Consider the following 17,386-nt stretch of genomic DNA (forward strand, 5'->3'; position numbering starts at 1 on the left):
AAAACCTGCAGTGGGCAAACCCCAAATCCCAGGATTCCATAAGATGCAACTACAACACTAAAAGCATTGTCAAACTGCATTGTGGCTACAGTGTGTAGACCAGTGGTCCCCAAACTTTGGTTCTCCTGATGTTTTGGACTTTGGCTCCCAGAATCCCTAGCTGTCAGCCAAGCTGGCTGGGACTTCTGGGAGGTAAAGTCCAAGAGACCTGGAGGATAGAAGATCAGTGGATCCCAAACCTTGGCCCTCCTGATGTTTTGGACTTTGTTTCCCAGAATTCCTGGTTGTTGGCCAAGCTGGCTGGGGCTTCTGGGAGTTGGAGTCCGTATCCCAGCCTTCAGGGTCGCTCTCCCTGGTGCTGAAAGGTAGACCTCTTCTTCCCGATTGATCATTGCCGGGGATCCCAGGCAGGGAGTTGCATGATGCCCAAGGCTCCCTTGCCCACTTGGGGGGTCCTCTGCACTTTCTCCATCGCTGTGGGTGGTCCCCCCTTTGCAGAGAAAGGAGGAGGAGGAAGGTGAGGGGGAGGAGCTTGGGCGGGGATGATTGACAGGCGCTCCTCGCCTGGAGCCAAGCCCTCCTCCCTTCCTCTCCCCCTCCAGGAGCCCCCTCCATCCCCAGCCACACCCGGAGCCCCCCCCGCCCCCAGGACCCCCTTCCCAGCCCCCTCCCCCTCCTAGGCCTTCATCCTCCCCTCCCTCCATCCTTTCCCTCCATCCTTTTGTCTGCAGCATCCTTTTCTCCTCTTTGTCTCCATCTCCCCGCCCTTGGGGGGCTTCCCAGGCCCATAGCAGCACCAGGGACCCCCCACATTGAGGCCCTCCTGATCTGCCCCCTTCCCTGGCCTTCCCCCTCCCCGGCGGGCCGCAATGGGGCCGTCGGGGGGGAGATGAACCTGGGGGGCTGGAGGAGGAAGAAGAGGAGGAGAAGGAGGAAGAAGGCGAGGAGGGCCAACCGGCCCCTGGGCACCGGGGGCCTCCCGCATGGACCTCGAGGCAGCCGGCTGCTTGGGCCATGGGTCAAGTCCTGGGGTTTGCCCACTGCAGTAGGTATCTGGGGCACCTGGGGGGGGGGGGAGAGGGGAAGGAGGGACCCAGGGCTGGGATGGGCATGGCTTTGGCACTCTCTGCAAAGATGCCCTTGGGAGGGTTTCCCATCCTTTCCCCTGAAAGCCCCCTTCAGACGTGCAAACCAAAGGGGTCCTTGCAGTGAAATGGTTTTGCAAAGCCAGAAAAAAGGGGAGTGGGATAGTTTGCTGGTGCCCCCCCCCCCCCCCCAGAGCAGGAGGAGAGGTGCTAAAAGGGCCTTTCGTTTTCGGTTTGTCTACAAACATGGCCTTGGGGGGCCCTTCCGTCCTTTGAGCTGGGCTCCTTCCCCTGGAAAGCCCCATTCAGACGTGCAAACCCAGGGAAACCGCACCTCTGAAGGGACCCTTGCAGTGACCTTATTGTTTTTCAAAGCCAGGGAGAAAGAGGAGAGTTTGATGCTGTCCCAGAGTGAGGAGAGGTGGCTTTCGCAGGGTCCTGGGAGGCCTGGAAGGAAAGATTGCTGTTGCCTTGATCCAAAACTCTAGGCGACCCCCTTTGCATGGCTTTTTCTCTCTGCCTAAAGTTGGGCCTCTGCAGCTCTGTGTACAGACCAGAGTGCAGCCAGCCCAGTCTTCCTTGCACCCTATGTGTGTGTGTGCAGGGGGCTTAGTTGTGATTGCTGAAGGACAAGCACACTTGCACACTTTGCGCATGGTCAGAGAAGAGTGCCTTTTTATTATGATTTTATTTGGCAAGGGTCTTGTATATATTCCAAGGTTTGGGCCCTTGAAGCCCCACGGCCACCAGAGCTTCTGGGGCTAAGCCCATCTCCAAACCAGCCCCTCTTAATGCTTTCTTGAGTTTATTTTATTTTATTTTATTATTATATTTATTTCCTTTGTATGTTGCCTTTCTCCCAGAAGGGACCCAAGGCAGCTCACGGATAAATCCATTTAAAAGCAACAACAACAACATTACAATAAAATCTAGAACAGTCAAAATCATCTAGAAAGAATATAAAATTACATTAAAATGCAGTGGGTCCTTGATATTTGGTGGGGTTTGGTTCCAGGACCCCCCCCCCCCCCCCATGGATACCGCTGATACTCAAATCCCATTAAATTAAATGACACTGTAAGATAATGCCCCTTGTATAAAATGGCAAAACCAAAGGTTGCTTTTTGGAATTTATATATTTTAAAATATATATATTTCCAAACCATGTCTGCTTGAATCTGTGGGTAGAAAATCCATGGATATGGAGGACTGGCTGTCTACAAAAGTTAAAAGACATGACAAAAAAGCACATACTCCATTAAAAAACCCCTGGTATGCTTATCTATTAAATGCTTGCTTAAATAAAAATGTCTCATTCAAATGAGTTTTAAGAAAAGAAGATAGAGAAGGTTTGGGGATTGTGAGGAAACGTCCTGCCTTTCAAGGGTCTTGCTGCAATCCAAATGCCGGTGCAGAGGTCATCTCTTGGGAGTTTTTGGTGAGATAGCTAAAGGACAAGGCCATGGAAGGGAATCTCCCTAGTTAAGGCTTTAATCCTAATATCAATAGGAGAGAAAACCTACTGGTTTGGCTCAATGTGCAGAGGATTCTGCCTTAAGGTGACCAGAGCGCCATGCAAGCGATAAGAAGGATGCTTCTTGCAAAAGGGTTTTAGGAGAAGTCTGAAGAGTGGCCTTCTATCCAGAACCAGCCGTCTAGATGTTGCTTAACTCAGCCAGTGTTCAGCCCATTGGTCCTGGTTTTCATCCATGAAATGTAGGAAAGTGTCTTTAGCCATAAATCCTAAAGCCTTTTCTCTTCTTCTTCCAGAAGAATCTCCTTCAACCGCCTCCACCACTCCGGACTCCACCGATGGTGAGTATTACCTACAGCTGGCAGGAACCGCTGGGGAAAAGTCACAAGCCCACTAGGGATCCAAATCAGGGCTTTTCAAATAGAAGATATTCTTTTTGGACTACCGCTCACCAAATCCTCTGTGCTGGCTAGGGGATTCTGGGACCTGTAGTCCCCAAAAGTACGTTTTCCAAGCTGTGGTCATCCTTTGAATGTGGGTACGGTGGTGGTTTGTGATACTGGGGCACATCCTCCATTTGGGAGCTTCAGATTGCAAGGACCCCATGCAAAGTGAGGCTGGGTGCCAGTTTTTCCTCACTCAATTGCCCTGTTCCTCAAGATCTAGGTTTCAAGGAATTCCTAGGAATTTCAGACAGATTCATGTGACGAATAAGAATAATTGCTGCATGGAACCTCTATAAGCAGAAGAAGTCTAGCACTTAATTCCTAGTTGCATAGGCAGCAAGAGCCAAGGAAGAAGGCTGTTGCTTTCCTGCCTGGTTTTTGCAAGCTTCTCAGGAAACATCTTGTTGATCACAGACAGTTTGCTGGACTAGATCATGGACCCATTGGGTTCTGCTCTCACTTCACAGCTCTTCTGGGTTGCTTGCGCTGTGTTCTCTCCAAACTTTCCCTGTTCCCGAGAAAGTGTCCCTACTTTTCTGGCAAATGGGTGCTGAAAGAGGATGGAGGAAGTGATCAGCAGCTTTCTGCCATGACAAATTGGTAATAAAATGCTGCAGCCTAGAAGATCAATGGCTTCCATCCTGTTGTTCCCTTTTCCAGGATACTCCTCTCCTCCAGCCCACCAAAGTCTAGTGACCACTGAGCAGATCCATGCCCTTGCAGTGGTTCCCAAACTCTGGCCTCCCAGGTGTTTTAGACTTTAGCTCCCAGAAGCCTTAGCCTTCTTGCCCAGTGGTCTGGGATCCTGGGAGCCGAAGTTCAAAACATTTGGAAGGCCAGAGTTTTACAAAACAGAGACAGGTAGTTTTTTATGGGTTTTTCGGGCTCTGTGGCCATGTTCTAAAAGAGTTTTTTCCTGACCAGCATCCGTGGCTGGCATCTTCAGAGATTTCTCATCTTCAGAGAATTGCCAGCATTCTCTGAAGATGCCAGACACAGATGCCAGCGAAACATCAGGAAGAAACTCTTCTAGAACGTGGCCACATAGCCCGAAAAACCTGCAAAAAACTAGAGACAGGTATTTCCGCAACCCTTGGGACTGCAGGTCCAGGGTGCTCTCCCTCTATTCCTATAGCTTTCTACTTACATCTGCTACTGTAATACCTACCAGAGAAAGTCAAAGGCCTTCTACAACTACAGCTCCCAGCATCCCCCAACTGGCACGGTCACTTAGGATTCCGGGCACTGTGGTCAAAGTATCATTGCTGAGCTCTTCCAAGTTCTCTCAGAGAGGGAAAGGAGCATGGGATGTGTGTGATTATTACCTTTTACACATTTGCAATTTCCGTCTGTCGTCCCCTCCTGCCTCAGGCGGCAACGATGAGTCCGACTTCCCGGAGCTGCAGACGGCGCGGGAGTTCTCCGAGGACGAGGAGGAAGAGGAGGCCTCTGTGGAATGGGGGACCCCGCGGGAGTTGACTTTTTCCTACATCACCATCGCGGCCCCCAACAGCAGCAGCCCACCCTTAGGGGACCAGGGCCCGCGGGGCCGGCGTGACTCCCAGACCCGCCGGGCACGGATCCCTCTGCCACGTACGGAGACCTGCGAGACCTTTGTGCCAGCTCTGGGGGACAGTTTGGAGAACATTCCCAGCCTGTGCCCATCTCCCGAGGGAGAGGGGTCACCCCCCCTGGGCAGCTGCCAAGGACTGGACGCCTTCTCAGGCTGGGATGTCCACACGGGCTTCATTGATGAACTGGACACAACAGAAGGAGAGGGACAGTCTGGATTTCCACCTCACAGCCCTGTTGGGCAGGCCAAGGAAGGGGAACAGAGCATCAGGAGTAGCAGCGACTCATCCTCAGGTACTGGAGGGGAGAGAGGCTTGGGGACTACAGTGCCCACAATCCCCCAGTTGGCATGGCCACTGGGGGAGAGCAGAGTAGATGGAAGGGGAGGGTGGAAATTTGTGAATGCATACTCTCCAATAATTCAGAGATCAAATCTGGGGCATGTGCAACCAAACGACATCAGAGTATGGTCAAGATGACAAAAGTTATAAATGGAGAACACACAAACTAAGAGGCACTGCAGCAGTTTGTTTTTGCCTCAGTCTACTGGGAATGGCAAGATTAAGATCCTTTTTTTCTCCCCTCTCTCCCCCAGAGTTTGCATCTGCACTGCAGAAATAATACAGCTTGACACTGCTTTAACTGCCATGACTCAGTGCTATGGAATTCTTGGATTTATAGTTTTGTGAGATATTTAGCCTTCTCTGCCAGAGAGCTCTAGCGCCACAACAAACTATCAGGATTCGGTAGGATAGAGCCATGACAGTTAACGTGGTATCACATTGCATTATTTCTGTTGTACAGATGCAGTACAAACTGCTTTAGTGCTTTGCTCTCAGCTTGCAGCAATGAGGGGAAAGTGGGAGGAGGAAAGAGGAACTGGGACATTTAAAAAACCTCTGAAAAAGTGTGGCAGCAAAGATTTAAGCAGGACTATTGCTGCCAAATGGGGACAATTGGAAGGTATGAGTTGATTGTGATTCCAGATGAATGAAGCAATAGCCAAACTCTCAGTTGTGGCTTAAACACATGGGATTGTCCACTCTGCTGCAGATACTTCCCTGGGGGACCTCCCGCCACTTGACGCCTTAGCACCCGAACACGAAAGGGGTGCCTCTTGTGGGGCTGAGCACTTCCAACCCCAAGCACTGACCTCACCGCTGGAGTTTGGCCAACACGCATCGCTGGATGAAGAGATGGAAGAGGCCCATGAGGAGGAGGAGGAGGAGAAGGAAGAAGAGGAAGGCTTAGACTGGGAGCCCATCGCAGAACATCAAGATGAACCAGACCTGTCAGGTAGCCCACTGGGAATATGCATCGCAGGTGAGCAGACGGCTGATGTGTGTGTTTGTGTCTCTGAATGTATGTCTTGGTTTCCAAATGAAGGAATTGTTTTCTGCATGCCAGGAAAAAAAGAGATGGGGGAGAAGTTCCAAATGGCTCTGGTTGATTACTGGTAACACTCTCCCTGGGGCAGCCCTTGAAGGATGTTTGGCAGCTTCATTTGGCCCAGAAAGTTGCATCCAGAGTGATAACTGGGGCTGGCTGCATGGTGTCTGGAGATCAGACTCTGGAAACCAGGGTTTGAATCCAGACTCAGGCATGGAAACTACTACTACTACTACTTATTATTATTATTATTATTATTATTATTTTAGAAAAGTCGGTCTGATCTTTCTAGGCCCAGATTCAAAAGACTTCAAAGCTGAATGTAGGGATCCTGGGAGTTGTAGTCCAAAAGGTGACTTTTAGGAGGCTTATGCCAGCTTAGTTTGCCTTGGTCCAGCCTCAGCATAAGGTGGTATTGACAATCCTGCCCCGCCCCCCAAGTTCATACCCTCCAAATGTCCCAGTTTGGCAGGGACAGTCCCAATTAATCCACTGTCATCCCACTTTTTAAACTGCTTTTAAAATGTCCCGGTTTCTTTCCCCTCCTCCCACTTTCCCCTTTTGTTCTCATCTTATTTCAAACGCTACAAACCTGAGTTCAAGGTGCAAAAATAGTTTGCACTCCATCAATTCAGCAAGGAAGAGAGGAGAGGTGAGGCGAGGGCAGATTCTTGCTGTACTGTCCTCTATGAGTTTCCCTGGATTCTTAAGATCTTAGCTAATAGTAGGCTTAGGCAAAAGCAAACAGCTATAGCATCTCTGAGCTTGGGTATTTTTTCTTATGAATAAATTTTGCCATCTTGATCACATTCTGATGTTGCTTGGCTGCACTTGTCCTGATGCTCATCTGTTAAATGTTGGAGGGTCATGGCTCTATATTTAGGAAGCCTGGGATATGTAGTTTAGGGAGATGCCTTCCTCTGAATGCCAGCACTGGAGCTCTTTCTCTGTCTTGCACAGATTTCCAAGTCCCGCTCCAAACTACATATCCAAGGGTTCTGTAGGACAGAGCCACGGGAGGCAAAGTAGTATCCATGCACTATAATTGTATAGTCCAGATATATCCTTGGACTGGAAGAAGTGTGACCCAGCTTAAAGGCACTTCTGACATTCTCCTCCCTATTCAGTTACATTGCATGGGTCCGATCTGGCCGGCACCTAGGAAACGTCCTCCTCCTCGCACTCATGGCAGCTGGCAATGCTCCAGGAGCAGAATTGTAGCCGAGTCAAGTCAGCAGGTATAAATAGCTGCTATGCTGAGGACAGCAAAACTGGAGCCGAGAAGGTCTCTGGTGTGAAGATTTCCTGAACCTCTCCCTGGTTCTGAAGGAAGCCCTGTCCCACCACTATCTCTCCCCAGCTCTTGTCGGGGGCTGAGGAAGGTGCCCAGACCCCCTTCCCCCAGTGTAAATGTGGGACCTTCCTTCCACACTGCACCATCATAGCACAACGATTCCACATTAACTGCAACCTGTGGATTCATGGACTTTGCAATTTAGGGTGGTATTAAACTGGGCTCCTGGGTGGAGAGTTCCAGATGCCTCTCCCGAAACTACAGATTCCAAGAACCTTTGTAAAATGCTAGCCGTTGAACTGGAATCATAGTGTTATGACTGTGGAGTGTGAATGGGCCTCTTTTTGAGCAGCTGAAATTAGGCTGGCCGGGGCTGGCTGGGCGATTCTGTTAGTTGCAACCCCCAAAAGCCAATTTTACAAGGTTCCTCTCTTATGCTGGCTGGGGGGATTCTGGGAGTTACAGTCCTCAAAAACCATCTCTCCAAGTTCTGCACTCAGGTCTCTCTCTTATGCTGGCTGGACGATTCTGGACATTGCAACCCACCAAAGCCATTTTTACAAGTTCTGTACCCAGGTCCCTCTCATATGGGAGCTGCAATCCCCCAAAGCCATTCTTATGAATTCTGGTACAAGGGTCCCTCTCTTATACTTTCCAGGAGATTCTGGGAGTTACAGTCCCCAAAAGCCATCTTTCCAAGTTCTGCACTCAGGTCCCTCTCCTATGCTGAGCGGGGGATTTGGGGGGCTGCAGTCCAGAGCCCCTGCCCATGTGCTGCACAACTGCAAAGAGGGAGGCCACAAAGGTGTGCCACCCTCCTTCCCCCTCCGAAGGTCCCCCTGGCCTGCCAAAGCCACGTCTCCCAAGCACCAGAAGGAGGCAAGACAGGGGATCCGGTGATGGGAGAAGCCAGCTGGGATTCGTCAGCTATAAATAGGCCCCCATTTCTCCTTAGCCCCCCTCCCATGACTGGGCATCCCTCCTCCAGCCAGCCAAGCCAGCCAGGCACCCGTGAATGCGCCGGTGAGGTCCCTACAAGGAGCACCTGGAGCTACAAACACAAGGCAGGTTGCCATGGCTAATACAGGTAGGACACCCTCTTCTCCTCTACCACCATCACCAAAAAAATTGCTTTTAAAAATATCCCAAATGGGCAGAGCTGGGTGAAAGGTGGAATGTGAACAATGGAAAGAGGAGGAATTTTATGGGAGAAGTTTTGGGACTGGGGAAAGGATCCTGGATGGGGCAAAGGGGTACCTAAGAGGTTGAAATGGGCAACATAGAGCTGTGTATGAATGTGGGAGTGGGTGCCATCTTTGCAGGGTGGCATAATGTGGTTGAGGAGGCAGCCAACAGGTTTGGGGGCACAGTGCGGGTGTTGTCGGATGAATGAGAATACGTCCACTCCTCCCCCCCCATAAAAAAACTGGCTATGGCTGATTCTTCTGGCCCCCCACCCAGCCTGATTCTTTCGTGCCTCCATGGATTAGCTGAGCCACCCGCTTGGCATCTGGACCTGTCAGTTACCAGCCGGGGCTGCAGAGGGGGAAGGGAAGGCAGGCATCTGACAGCTGCATTGGGCTTTGGGTGCCCTGGCTTCTCTGTTTTCCATCCTCCCCCTTATTTCCACTGCACAGCGGCTGGGGCCCATCTGTGAAATGCATGGAAAGCAGCAGCAGCAGCAGCAAGATGCATCAGCCCAGAGAAAAGATTCCAGTTTATTCCTTTAGAAGGGCATGGGATGCTCTTCGGAGGTTGGAGCAGGAGAGAGTGGGGTGGGCAAAAGGCCAGTGAGAAGACACAGCAGCTGAAGCCAGGACAGATTGGGAAAAAGGCTGCATCAATGGAAGTATAGTATCTAGATCGAGGGAAGTCATAGTGCCACTCAGTTCTGCTTTGGTCAGGCCTCCCCTGGAATAATATTGTGTCTAGTTCTGGGCACCGCAATTCAAAAAGGATGTTGAGAAGCTGGAGAGTGTCCAAAGGAAGGTGGTCAAAATGGTGAAAGGTCTGGAAACCATGCCCTTTGGGGAGAGACTTAGGGAGCTGGGGATGTTTAGCCTGGAGAAGAGAAGGTTAAGCGGAGACATGATAACCCTATTTAAGTATTTGAAGGGGCGTCACATTGAGGATGGAGGAAACCTGTTTCCTGCTGCTCCAGAGAATAGAACACAAGGGAGCATTGGATTCAAACTAGAGGAAAAGAGATTCCAGCTCAACATTAGGAAGAACTTCCTGACAGTAAGAGCTATTTGACAGTGGAACATGTCCCCTTGGAGGGCAGTGGAGTCTCCTTCTTTGGAGGTTTTTAAACAGAGGCTGGATGGCCATCCGTCGGAGATGCTTTGATTGTGAGTTCCTGCATGGCAGAATGGGGTTGGACTGTGACATTTGGGGTCTCTTCCAACTCTATGATTCTATGAAAATCATAAGGTTTTTTTAACAATCATATATTTACTTGGTGCAAGAAGAAAGCCAGCGTCATTATTCCCTCGGCAGGTGGTGGACTCTCCTTTGGAGATCTTTAAACCGAAGGTGGAAGGACATTTCTCAAAAGTGCTTTTGCTGTGTATTCTTGCATGGTGGAGGGTTGGCCATTGGGGTCCCCTCCAACCCTATGAGTCTGTAATCTATAAAGGGTGCATGTTGGAGTGCCTAACTTTGGTTCTGTGTCTGACACTGCGCTGTGGATGATATCTCAGGCCTTGGTGATATCTCTCAGCATTTGTGACCCATGCTTTAGACTACGGAAAGTAAATCAGGACCGCCTCTGAGCATGAGCAGTGTGTTTCCCCCATCAAATAAAAGCAAAAGCGCAGATATAGGTTGAGCAGGTACTTCCATGATTGTTGGAACCAAAGCCCCTCAAAAGCAGTGGATTTCTGTGCTGGGTATGGTAGACCGATGGCCCTTGGGGTGCCTTCCAACTCTTTGATTCCATAACCTTAGGAACAATGTAGTAGATGGGAGGAATGCAATTGGGATGATGGAAGAGAAGAGTTGATTTGTGCTTCTGGAATGCTGGGCGTTTTGTGTCTCTCAGGATGACCAACTATGCTTGGGAAAAGTTCCTTTTTTAGACTATGGCTCTACTAGCATGGTTGCTTTTTGGCATTACAAATCAAGTCTTTTCACCCACCCTCAAGAAATGTGTATTTCTCTTTCAACACAGAGAGGCTGCATCTGCACTGCAAAATTAATGCAGTTCAATACTGCTTTAACTGCCATGGCTCCATGCTATGGAATCCCAGGATTTGTAGTTTGTTGTGGCACCAGAGCTGTCTGACAGAGAAGGCTAAATATGTTACCAAACTACAAATCCCAGAATTCATGGAACCAAGGCAGTTAAATCAGTGTCAAAGTGCATGATTTTTTCAATGCAGATGTACCCAGAACCCCCTATTTGTACCCATTGTCTACAATGGTTTCTTTCTTCCCTGGAAACTCATTATGGGCTAGGAACCAATGGTGCTGGTGGTCCACGGACCACTGTTTTGAGTCACTCTCTCTTAACAAACATCCAATGTTTTGTCAGATCTTGGAAAAATTCTTTCTTGGAGTTGGGTGGGGAAATAGGACCAGGAATACACTGCTCCTGGCTGGAGAAATTTCTTGGAACTGTGGTCCAAGCTGACCAGAGGTAACCCTATTGCGCAGCAAGTGACCAGGACAGGCTGGAGGTCTTGGCCTTAGTGCCTTTTTGGGTCACAGGACCCACAGATGGTTGGAGACATCTGGACAGGGGCCAACCTGATGATGCAGCAGCACCCAGAGGATGGGAACAAGGTTTCAAAGAGCAGAAAGGGAGTATCCCTTGGGTGACCATGGCCAAGCCTGTTCCCTTTCATCACAGAAGGATGCAAACCTCTCCATGTTTCATAGGTGGAAACCATGGCACAGATAGCCAAGCAATATCCAAGTGAGGCCAAGATGGCAAAGGTTATTAACGTGGACGAAAAGACAGGCTAGGAGAGGCTGCAGCAGTTTGCTTTTTTTGCAAGTTCTACGCCTTTCTGTCCTTATGACTGTTAACTGAGTGCAAACTACTTTTGCCCACTGAAATCAATTTTCAGTACTTGAAGAAAGCTGAGGGTGAAGGGGGAAAGGGAGAGGAGGAGAAAGAAACTGGGGCATTGTAATAGTAGCTGAAAAAGTGGGTGGCAGAGGGTTGATCAGGAGTTTGCCTGCAAAACTGGGACAGTTGGAGGGTACAAGGATGGAACTGATCCTGAGGCTTCTTCAGTTCAGCTTTTTAGAGTTCATCTCTTTGTTGTGGAACAGGAATATCTCTTTGGAGGTTGTAAGGTTTCAGCCTTTGACTTGAAAGGATGGATTGTCTCACAACACACATCTGAGATTTTGCTAGAGCTTGGGAAAGCTATTTTGTCTGGCCTTCCTTTCCTCACCTTAGTCTGTTTCTCCTAAACGTAGAGGCCATGCAACCTGAGAGGTGACCGTTTCTAACTTTGCAAAGGAGTGTAACATTGCTGTTGTCGCTATCATATATACGCATGTGTGCGTGTGTTTCTGCAGTGGCGGATTTGGTGTACTGGCGGGACACCCGCAAGTCGGCATGCGTCTTCACCGTCCTGATGGTGACCCTGCTCTGCCTGCTCCACTTCAGCATCATCAGCGTGGCCTCCTACATCTCCCTCGCCGCCCTCACTATCACCATCTCTCTCAGGGTTTACAGCAAAGCGCTCCAGGCCATTCACCGCGGAGAAGGCAACAACCCTTTCCAGTGAGTAAGCCTTGGAGGATCTCTGGGGTGTGGGGGGCAAGGAGGAAGAGGGAGAGAATCCACAAGGCAAACCCATGTCCCCATACATTGAGCCTGCCTGGATCCTGGCATCCACAGGAGAAGCCCTTCTTCTAGTGCCACCACCTTCATGGGTGCAGTTGGTGAGGGCATGAGACAGGGCCTTTTCAGTGGCTTCCCCGAGGCCAGTGATTCCCACACTTTAGTCTTCCAGGTTTTTGGACTTCAACTCCCAGAAGCCTCAGCCAGCTTGGACAATAGGCAGGAATTCTGGGAGCTGAAGTCCAAAACATCTCGAGGACCAAAACTTGGGAACCACTGCTCTAGGCTTTGGATATCCCTCCCTATGATGCTTCCTTTCTATTAGCAGACAAAGCCTTTTGTATTTCAACAGCGTTTAGAATGGAAGACTTTGAACAAAAAGGGCTAGAAGTGGTGTATTGTTTTAAACTATACTGGTTCTTAACTGGATGATGATGATTATAGTTGGTATCTGCTGGGGTTTGCTTCCAGGACCCCCCATGGATACCAAAATCCACGGATGCTCAAGTCCCATTGCATACAATGGCATAGTACAATGGAAGTACAGAAAATGGCAAGATCTAGGTCTCCTTTTGAGAATTTATTTATTTTGGGGATATTTTCAAGCTATGGATGGTTGCATCTGTGGATGCAGAATCTGCAGAGATGTAGGGCCACCTATTTTATTATTGATTTATTCTTATTTTGTTCATTTATATATCCCACCTTTCTCCCAATAAAGGAGAATAAAGGATTCAGATCTGCTGGCTTCCCCTGGATTCATTTGGATCCACTACTGGGAAGTGCTCACTCAGCTGAGAGAAGCTTCCCATAGGAGTCAAATGGACCATATCCAGTGTCTGGTCTTCTGAGGGCACCCCAAATCTGCCTTCTTATTTTGCTTCCCCATTTCCCAGTCTCTATAAACACAAGTGTGCAAGAGATTCTGCCATGGCACCAGTTGGCAGGGATGCTCCCCATATGGGACTCCATAGTTGAAGAGATTTTTTGGGTCACACTGAGCCGCCATTTCTTCTCTCCCTGCCCCAAAATTGCCAGGGCTCAGCTGGATGCTGACATTGGGCTGTCGAAAGAGCAGCTGGAGCGCCTGACGGAGCGAGTCGTCTTCTACGTCACGTCGGGCACCAAGTCCCTCCAGCGCCTCTTCCTGGTGGACGACATGGTGGAGTCCATTAAGGTGAGAGGTTTGCTCCAGGTCCCAAGGCTTAAGGTCAATTGCTCCTGGACATGGAGGTTCTTTTTTGCTATTGTGAACCAGAAGAACTTTCCCCCTCCACATTGGATCAGATTGCCTCCAGAGCTGGTAGTGGGTCCTCCTTCACCGGAGGGATGTGAAGCAGATATGAGCTGGCCATCTTTCAGTGTTGTTGGGGTTTCCAAACTTACTAAATCAAATCTAACACATTGACCAAAGCAAGGCTTTCTTACACCGTTCTTCTTCCTGTCTCTGTTTTCCCAGTTCGCTTTCTTCTTCTACATCCTCACCTACGTGGGAGCTGTTTTCAATGGGCTGACCTTGCTTATACTGGGTAAGGCATTGGGGGGGTAAGGATGGAAAGGTCTTGATGAAGCAGAGCATCCTGGGAGATTCCTGGGTGGCTCTGGCACAGAGCGATGGCTAGTATTTTTGGCTCAGAGGGTCAGATATGATGCTTAGGCATAGATTCCCACACCATGCGCTCCTCAGGATGCAAGGATGGGAAGGTTAAGCATCCCACTGAGATAGATGGGGGGAATTGCTGGGCAGGAGGACGTTTTTCATCTTTGCAGGAAAATTGACTTTCTGCCAGGACCATCCTGATTAATTCATTAAAATAACACATGTTGCGTCATTGTTGTGTGCCTTCAAGTCATTTCCAACTTACGGTGACCCTAAGGCAAACCTATCATGGGGTTTTCTGGGCCGAGAGTGTGGGACAAATACATATCTAAGCAAGCAAGCAAACAAGGTTTGGGATTATTATTATTATTATTATTATTATTATTATTATATTTTTGTCTTCTTCTTTCCCCAGGTGTGATAAGTGCATTTACCTTCCCTCTGCTGTACAGGCAACATCAGGTGAGTTTCTTGACTCACCTGGAGGCTGTTGGTTTTTGGGGAAGGTCTTTGCAAGGATGGGAAGGTTAATTTCTTCAAAGTCTGAAGCCCTGGGGATGCAGATCCTGGACTGGACACATAGCTGCAATGTTGTGGCTGCCTCCTGATCTGGCTCCCAAAACTCACCTCAAAATCTAGGCTCAATAAACCCTTTCTTTTCCTGTTTTCCCATCCTTCCCTTCTTTTTTTCCAGGCACAGATTGACCAGTACGTAGGGCTGGTGAGGAATCAGTTGAGTAACCTCCGAGCAAAGTAAGTCATAGTAACGCACACACGTCCCTTTTTCCTCCTGCAGAAACACCCTTCTCAGGTTCTTCCCCCAGAAAAGAATTATAGGGTTCGTCTGCACTGTAGAAAGAATGGAGTTGGAGACCGCTTTAACTGCCATGTCTCCATGCTACTGGATCCTGGGGTTTGTAATTTTGTGAAGCGCCAGCATTCTTGGGTAGAGAGGGCTAAAGACCTTGTGAAATCCTGAATCCCAGTGCTTCCATGGGACGGAGTGGCAGAAATTAAAGTGGTGTCAAACTGCATTATTTCTACAATGTAGATGCAGCGATAGAGTTGGAAGGGATCCCAAAGATATCAAGGAGAGGTGGAAAATGCTTTTAAAAAACAGTATGTGGGTGTTGTTGTGATTCATTTATATCCCACCTTTTCCCCAATATTGAGACTCAAGGAGGCTTACAGATTATTAAAACCAAGACAGATTTAAACCATACAGAAAACCTTATGATTTCCTTCCCTGGAAAGAAAAATTAGGAACTGAACCCAAAAGAAACGAGTTCCATGCATTCAGACCCTGGGAGCACAGCGCCATCTAGTGGCACACTGGGGGAATGTTGAAAAGGTCTTTGTGTTTGAGAGAGATCTTGAACACTTTGCAGGACACAAATATAACTGCCATAACTCCATCCTATAGACATTCTGGGATTTGTAGTTTCTTGAGGCACTAAAACCCTCCAGCAGAGAAGTCTGAATACTTCATAAAATCACACATCTCAGGGTTCTGTTGAATGGTGCCACGGCAGTTAAACTGGAACCAAAGTGCTATTACTGCGTAGTCTGGTTTTCCCTGACAAACTGGGACAATTGGAAGTTGCACTCTTCTAAAGGGGAAAATCATCTGAGATTGTGCAGTCATGGATCACAGCAAGATTGTTAATTGTTTAAAAAAACAATGTTCCCACTGATTTCTTCCCCTTTATTTTTTCTTTCCTTTTCATAGGATGCTGGCTAAGCTGCCAACAGCCAAAGCGAAAGCAGAATGAATGCCATCCTTTCCCCCATCCTGTACCAATGCACACACACATATTTCTCCTTCCTTCCTTCCTTCCTTCCTTCCTTCCTTCCTTCCTTCCTTCACCATCCTCAAAAGAAATCCTTTCTATTCAGAAACAGGGCCCAAGGATACTAACCTCCCCCTTCCACCGTCTTCCCTGTACCAACGGTCCGCTTGCATGCTGTCCACCTTGGACCCAGACGCCTGAGGAAACAGGACAGAGGAGGCCGTGACATCCAAGAGGGCAACATGGAGAACCCCTTTGCCATCTCGGCCATCCCCCTTTTATCCCTCTCTCCTTCTCCAGCATGTTCTGCTCTACCTGGGGTTGCCAGAATCAAAACTGGAAAGGTCTCCTGTCCCTTTAGTTGGGCAAAAGAGGGGCTGTCCAAGCGTTGCTGGTCCTGCAAATAGGTCAAATGCAATGCTTGCTGAAGCCATGCGCTCCAACACTTCACAGATTAAAAACCAGGAAACGAGTGTGGCCAAGAAACAATGGCAAAGAAGAGCAGGCAAGCTAGGAAAGGCTGCAGCAATTTGCTGTTTCCTCAGCCTGCTGGGAAGGATCTGCCCCTTCGTCTCCTTTCCCTGTTGCTTCTGCCTTTTGCAGGAGCTGAAGTAAGCCAAGGATGAAAAGGGGAAAGCAGGAAGAGGAGAGAAACCAGGACACTTTAAACGTGGAATGATGGAGGATTTAATGAGTGCTCAGCTTGTTGGGGGCAATTGGCTTCCAGATTGTAAACCACTTAGAGAGTGCTGAGTTCACTATTAAGGTGGTATTGAAATGTAATGTTATTGATTGCTCTTGGTATTTCTTGGGACTGTCCCTGCCAAATCGGGACATTTGGGGGATATGTGAGATTATTTCCCTTTTTGACACAAGTCAAGAGACAGGCACCCCTTCCAGCTGTCAATCTGGCAACCCTACGTTGCACTTGAGAAGCTGTTGGCAATGAGGGAATGAGCAATGCAGCCCCTGTGGGGCAGCTCTCCAGTTTAGTAGCCATCCAGAAAGGGCTCTTGCCCACCCTATGGCTTCCTCAGCCCAAACCCAAGAACTTTGCCATCCAACCTGCCCCCTGAAAAACCGTCTGACAGCTCCCTCCTGACTTCATGCTCTGCCCCTCATTTCCCCCACATCTGCCCTTCCCTTCCCTTTGGGTTTCAAAATTTGCCAGACGCCAACCTGGAAGCAACCCTCCTCTTTCCCTGGGACACAGGCGCCGCTTCGAGGGTGGACAGGACCATCCAACCTGAGTCCCCTTCATGCCCAAACACACTCACACAACCTTTTCGTAGGATGCTGGGGCCTTCCTGCCCTCCGGCCCGGCTGCAACTCCGCTCCCAAAGCGTTGGGGTCGAGGCGCCCGGTTCTTTAATTTTGCCTGGATTTACACTTTAATAAAAACGGTTGTGGAAAAACAAAAAGAAGAAGAGAGAGGTGTGCTGAATGAATGGTTTGGTCTGTTTCCTTGACTTTTTGCAAGGTTGCCAGAGTAAAAACTGCAGAGGGCTCCTGTGCCTTTAATGGTTGTGAAGACGCAGGTAACAACACTTCTGAAATTCTTAGCGGTTTCAGCTCTGGATTAGGACTTTGGAGGCCAGGATTCGAATCCCTGTTTGGCAATGGAAACCTATTGAGTTATCTTGGGCAAGTCACACTCTTTCAGCCTCAGAGGTTGGCCATGGTAGGTTTGTCTTATAAGTTGGAAACAACTTGAAGGCACACAACAACAACAAACACAACCATTGAAGGCATGGGGGCTTTATCTTTGGCATTCCTAACTTTCACATATCTCTGATAAGTAAGAGCAAGTAAACTCACATCTACCTTTATTGACTTAACAGCCATTCAACTTTTCATGCTTTTGCGTTTCTCCATAAAGCGTCCCATTTACAACTGACATTTTTCCAAAGGAGTCTGAACAACCCTTGTGGAAAT

The 17,386-nt window shown here is 48.8% G+C and overlaps 1 protein-coding gene across 2 annotated transcripts; it reads left to right on the forward strand.

Annotated features, from left to right (window-relative positions):
- The first annotated feature begins 632 nt into the window (after nucleotides 1-632).
- On the forward strand, nucleotides 633-16,883 carry RTN2 (reticulon 2). Of its 2 annotated transcripts, XM_089479426.1 has the most exons (10): nucleotides 633-1,045; nucleotides 2,856-2,900; nucleotides 4,377-4,871; nucleotides 5,631-5,900; nucleotides 11,794-12,001; nucleotides 13,100-13,238; nucleotides 13,521-13,590; nucleotides 14,077-14,123; nucleotides 14,356-14,414; nucleotides 15,391-16,883. In XM_089479426.1, exons 1-10 carry the CDS (start codon nucleotides 1,015-1,017, stop codon nucleotides 15,431-15,433), a joined length of 1,407 nt encoding a protein of 468 aa, XP_089335552.1. In that variant the 5' UTR covers nucleotides 633-1,014; the 3' UTR covers nucleotides 15,434-16,883. The 2 variants fall into 2 exon arrangements, with proteins under 2 accessions (XP_089335552.1, XP_089335553.1); XM_089479427.1 differs by lacking the exons at nucleotides 633-1,045; nucleotides 2,856-2,900; nucleotides 4,377-4,871; nucleotides 5,631-5,900 and adding an exon at nucleotides 8,209-8,347 and having other exon boundaries at nucleotides 15,391-16,880.
- Nucleotides 16,884-17,386: the final 503 nt, after the last annotated feature.

This window comes from Sceloporus occidentalis, unplaced genomic scaffold (assembly GCF_023333645.1).
Source record: "Sceloporus occidentalis isolate IW3139 unplaced genomic scaffold, rSceOcc1.0.p SCAF_13, whole genome shotgun sequence".
In the NCBI taxonomy this organism is placed as follows: Eukaryota; Metazoa; Chordata; class Lepidosauria; order Squamata; family Phrynosomatidae; genus Sceloporus; species Sceloporus occidentalis.

What these genes read in the sequence shown, in the direction of transcription:
- RTN2 (XM_089479426.1), top strand. Translation starts at nt 1,015, where the DNA reads ATGGGTCAAGTCCTGGGGTTTGCCCACTGCA. An exon ending in TAGCAGCGACTCATCCTCAG is followed by an intron (nt 4,872 to 5,630) that starts GTACTGGAGGGG and finishes ACTCTGCTGCAG; the next exon opens with ATACTTCCCTGGGGGACCTC. An exon ending in GCTGACCTTGCTTATACTGG is followed by an intron (nt 13,591 to 14,076) that starts GTAAGGCATTGG and finishes TTCTTTCCCCAG; the next exon opens with GTGTGATAAGTGCATTTACC.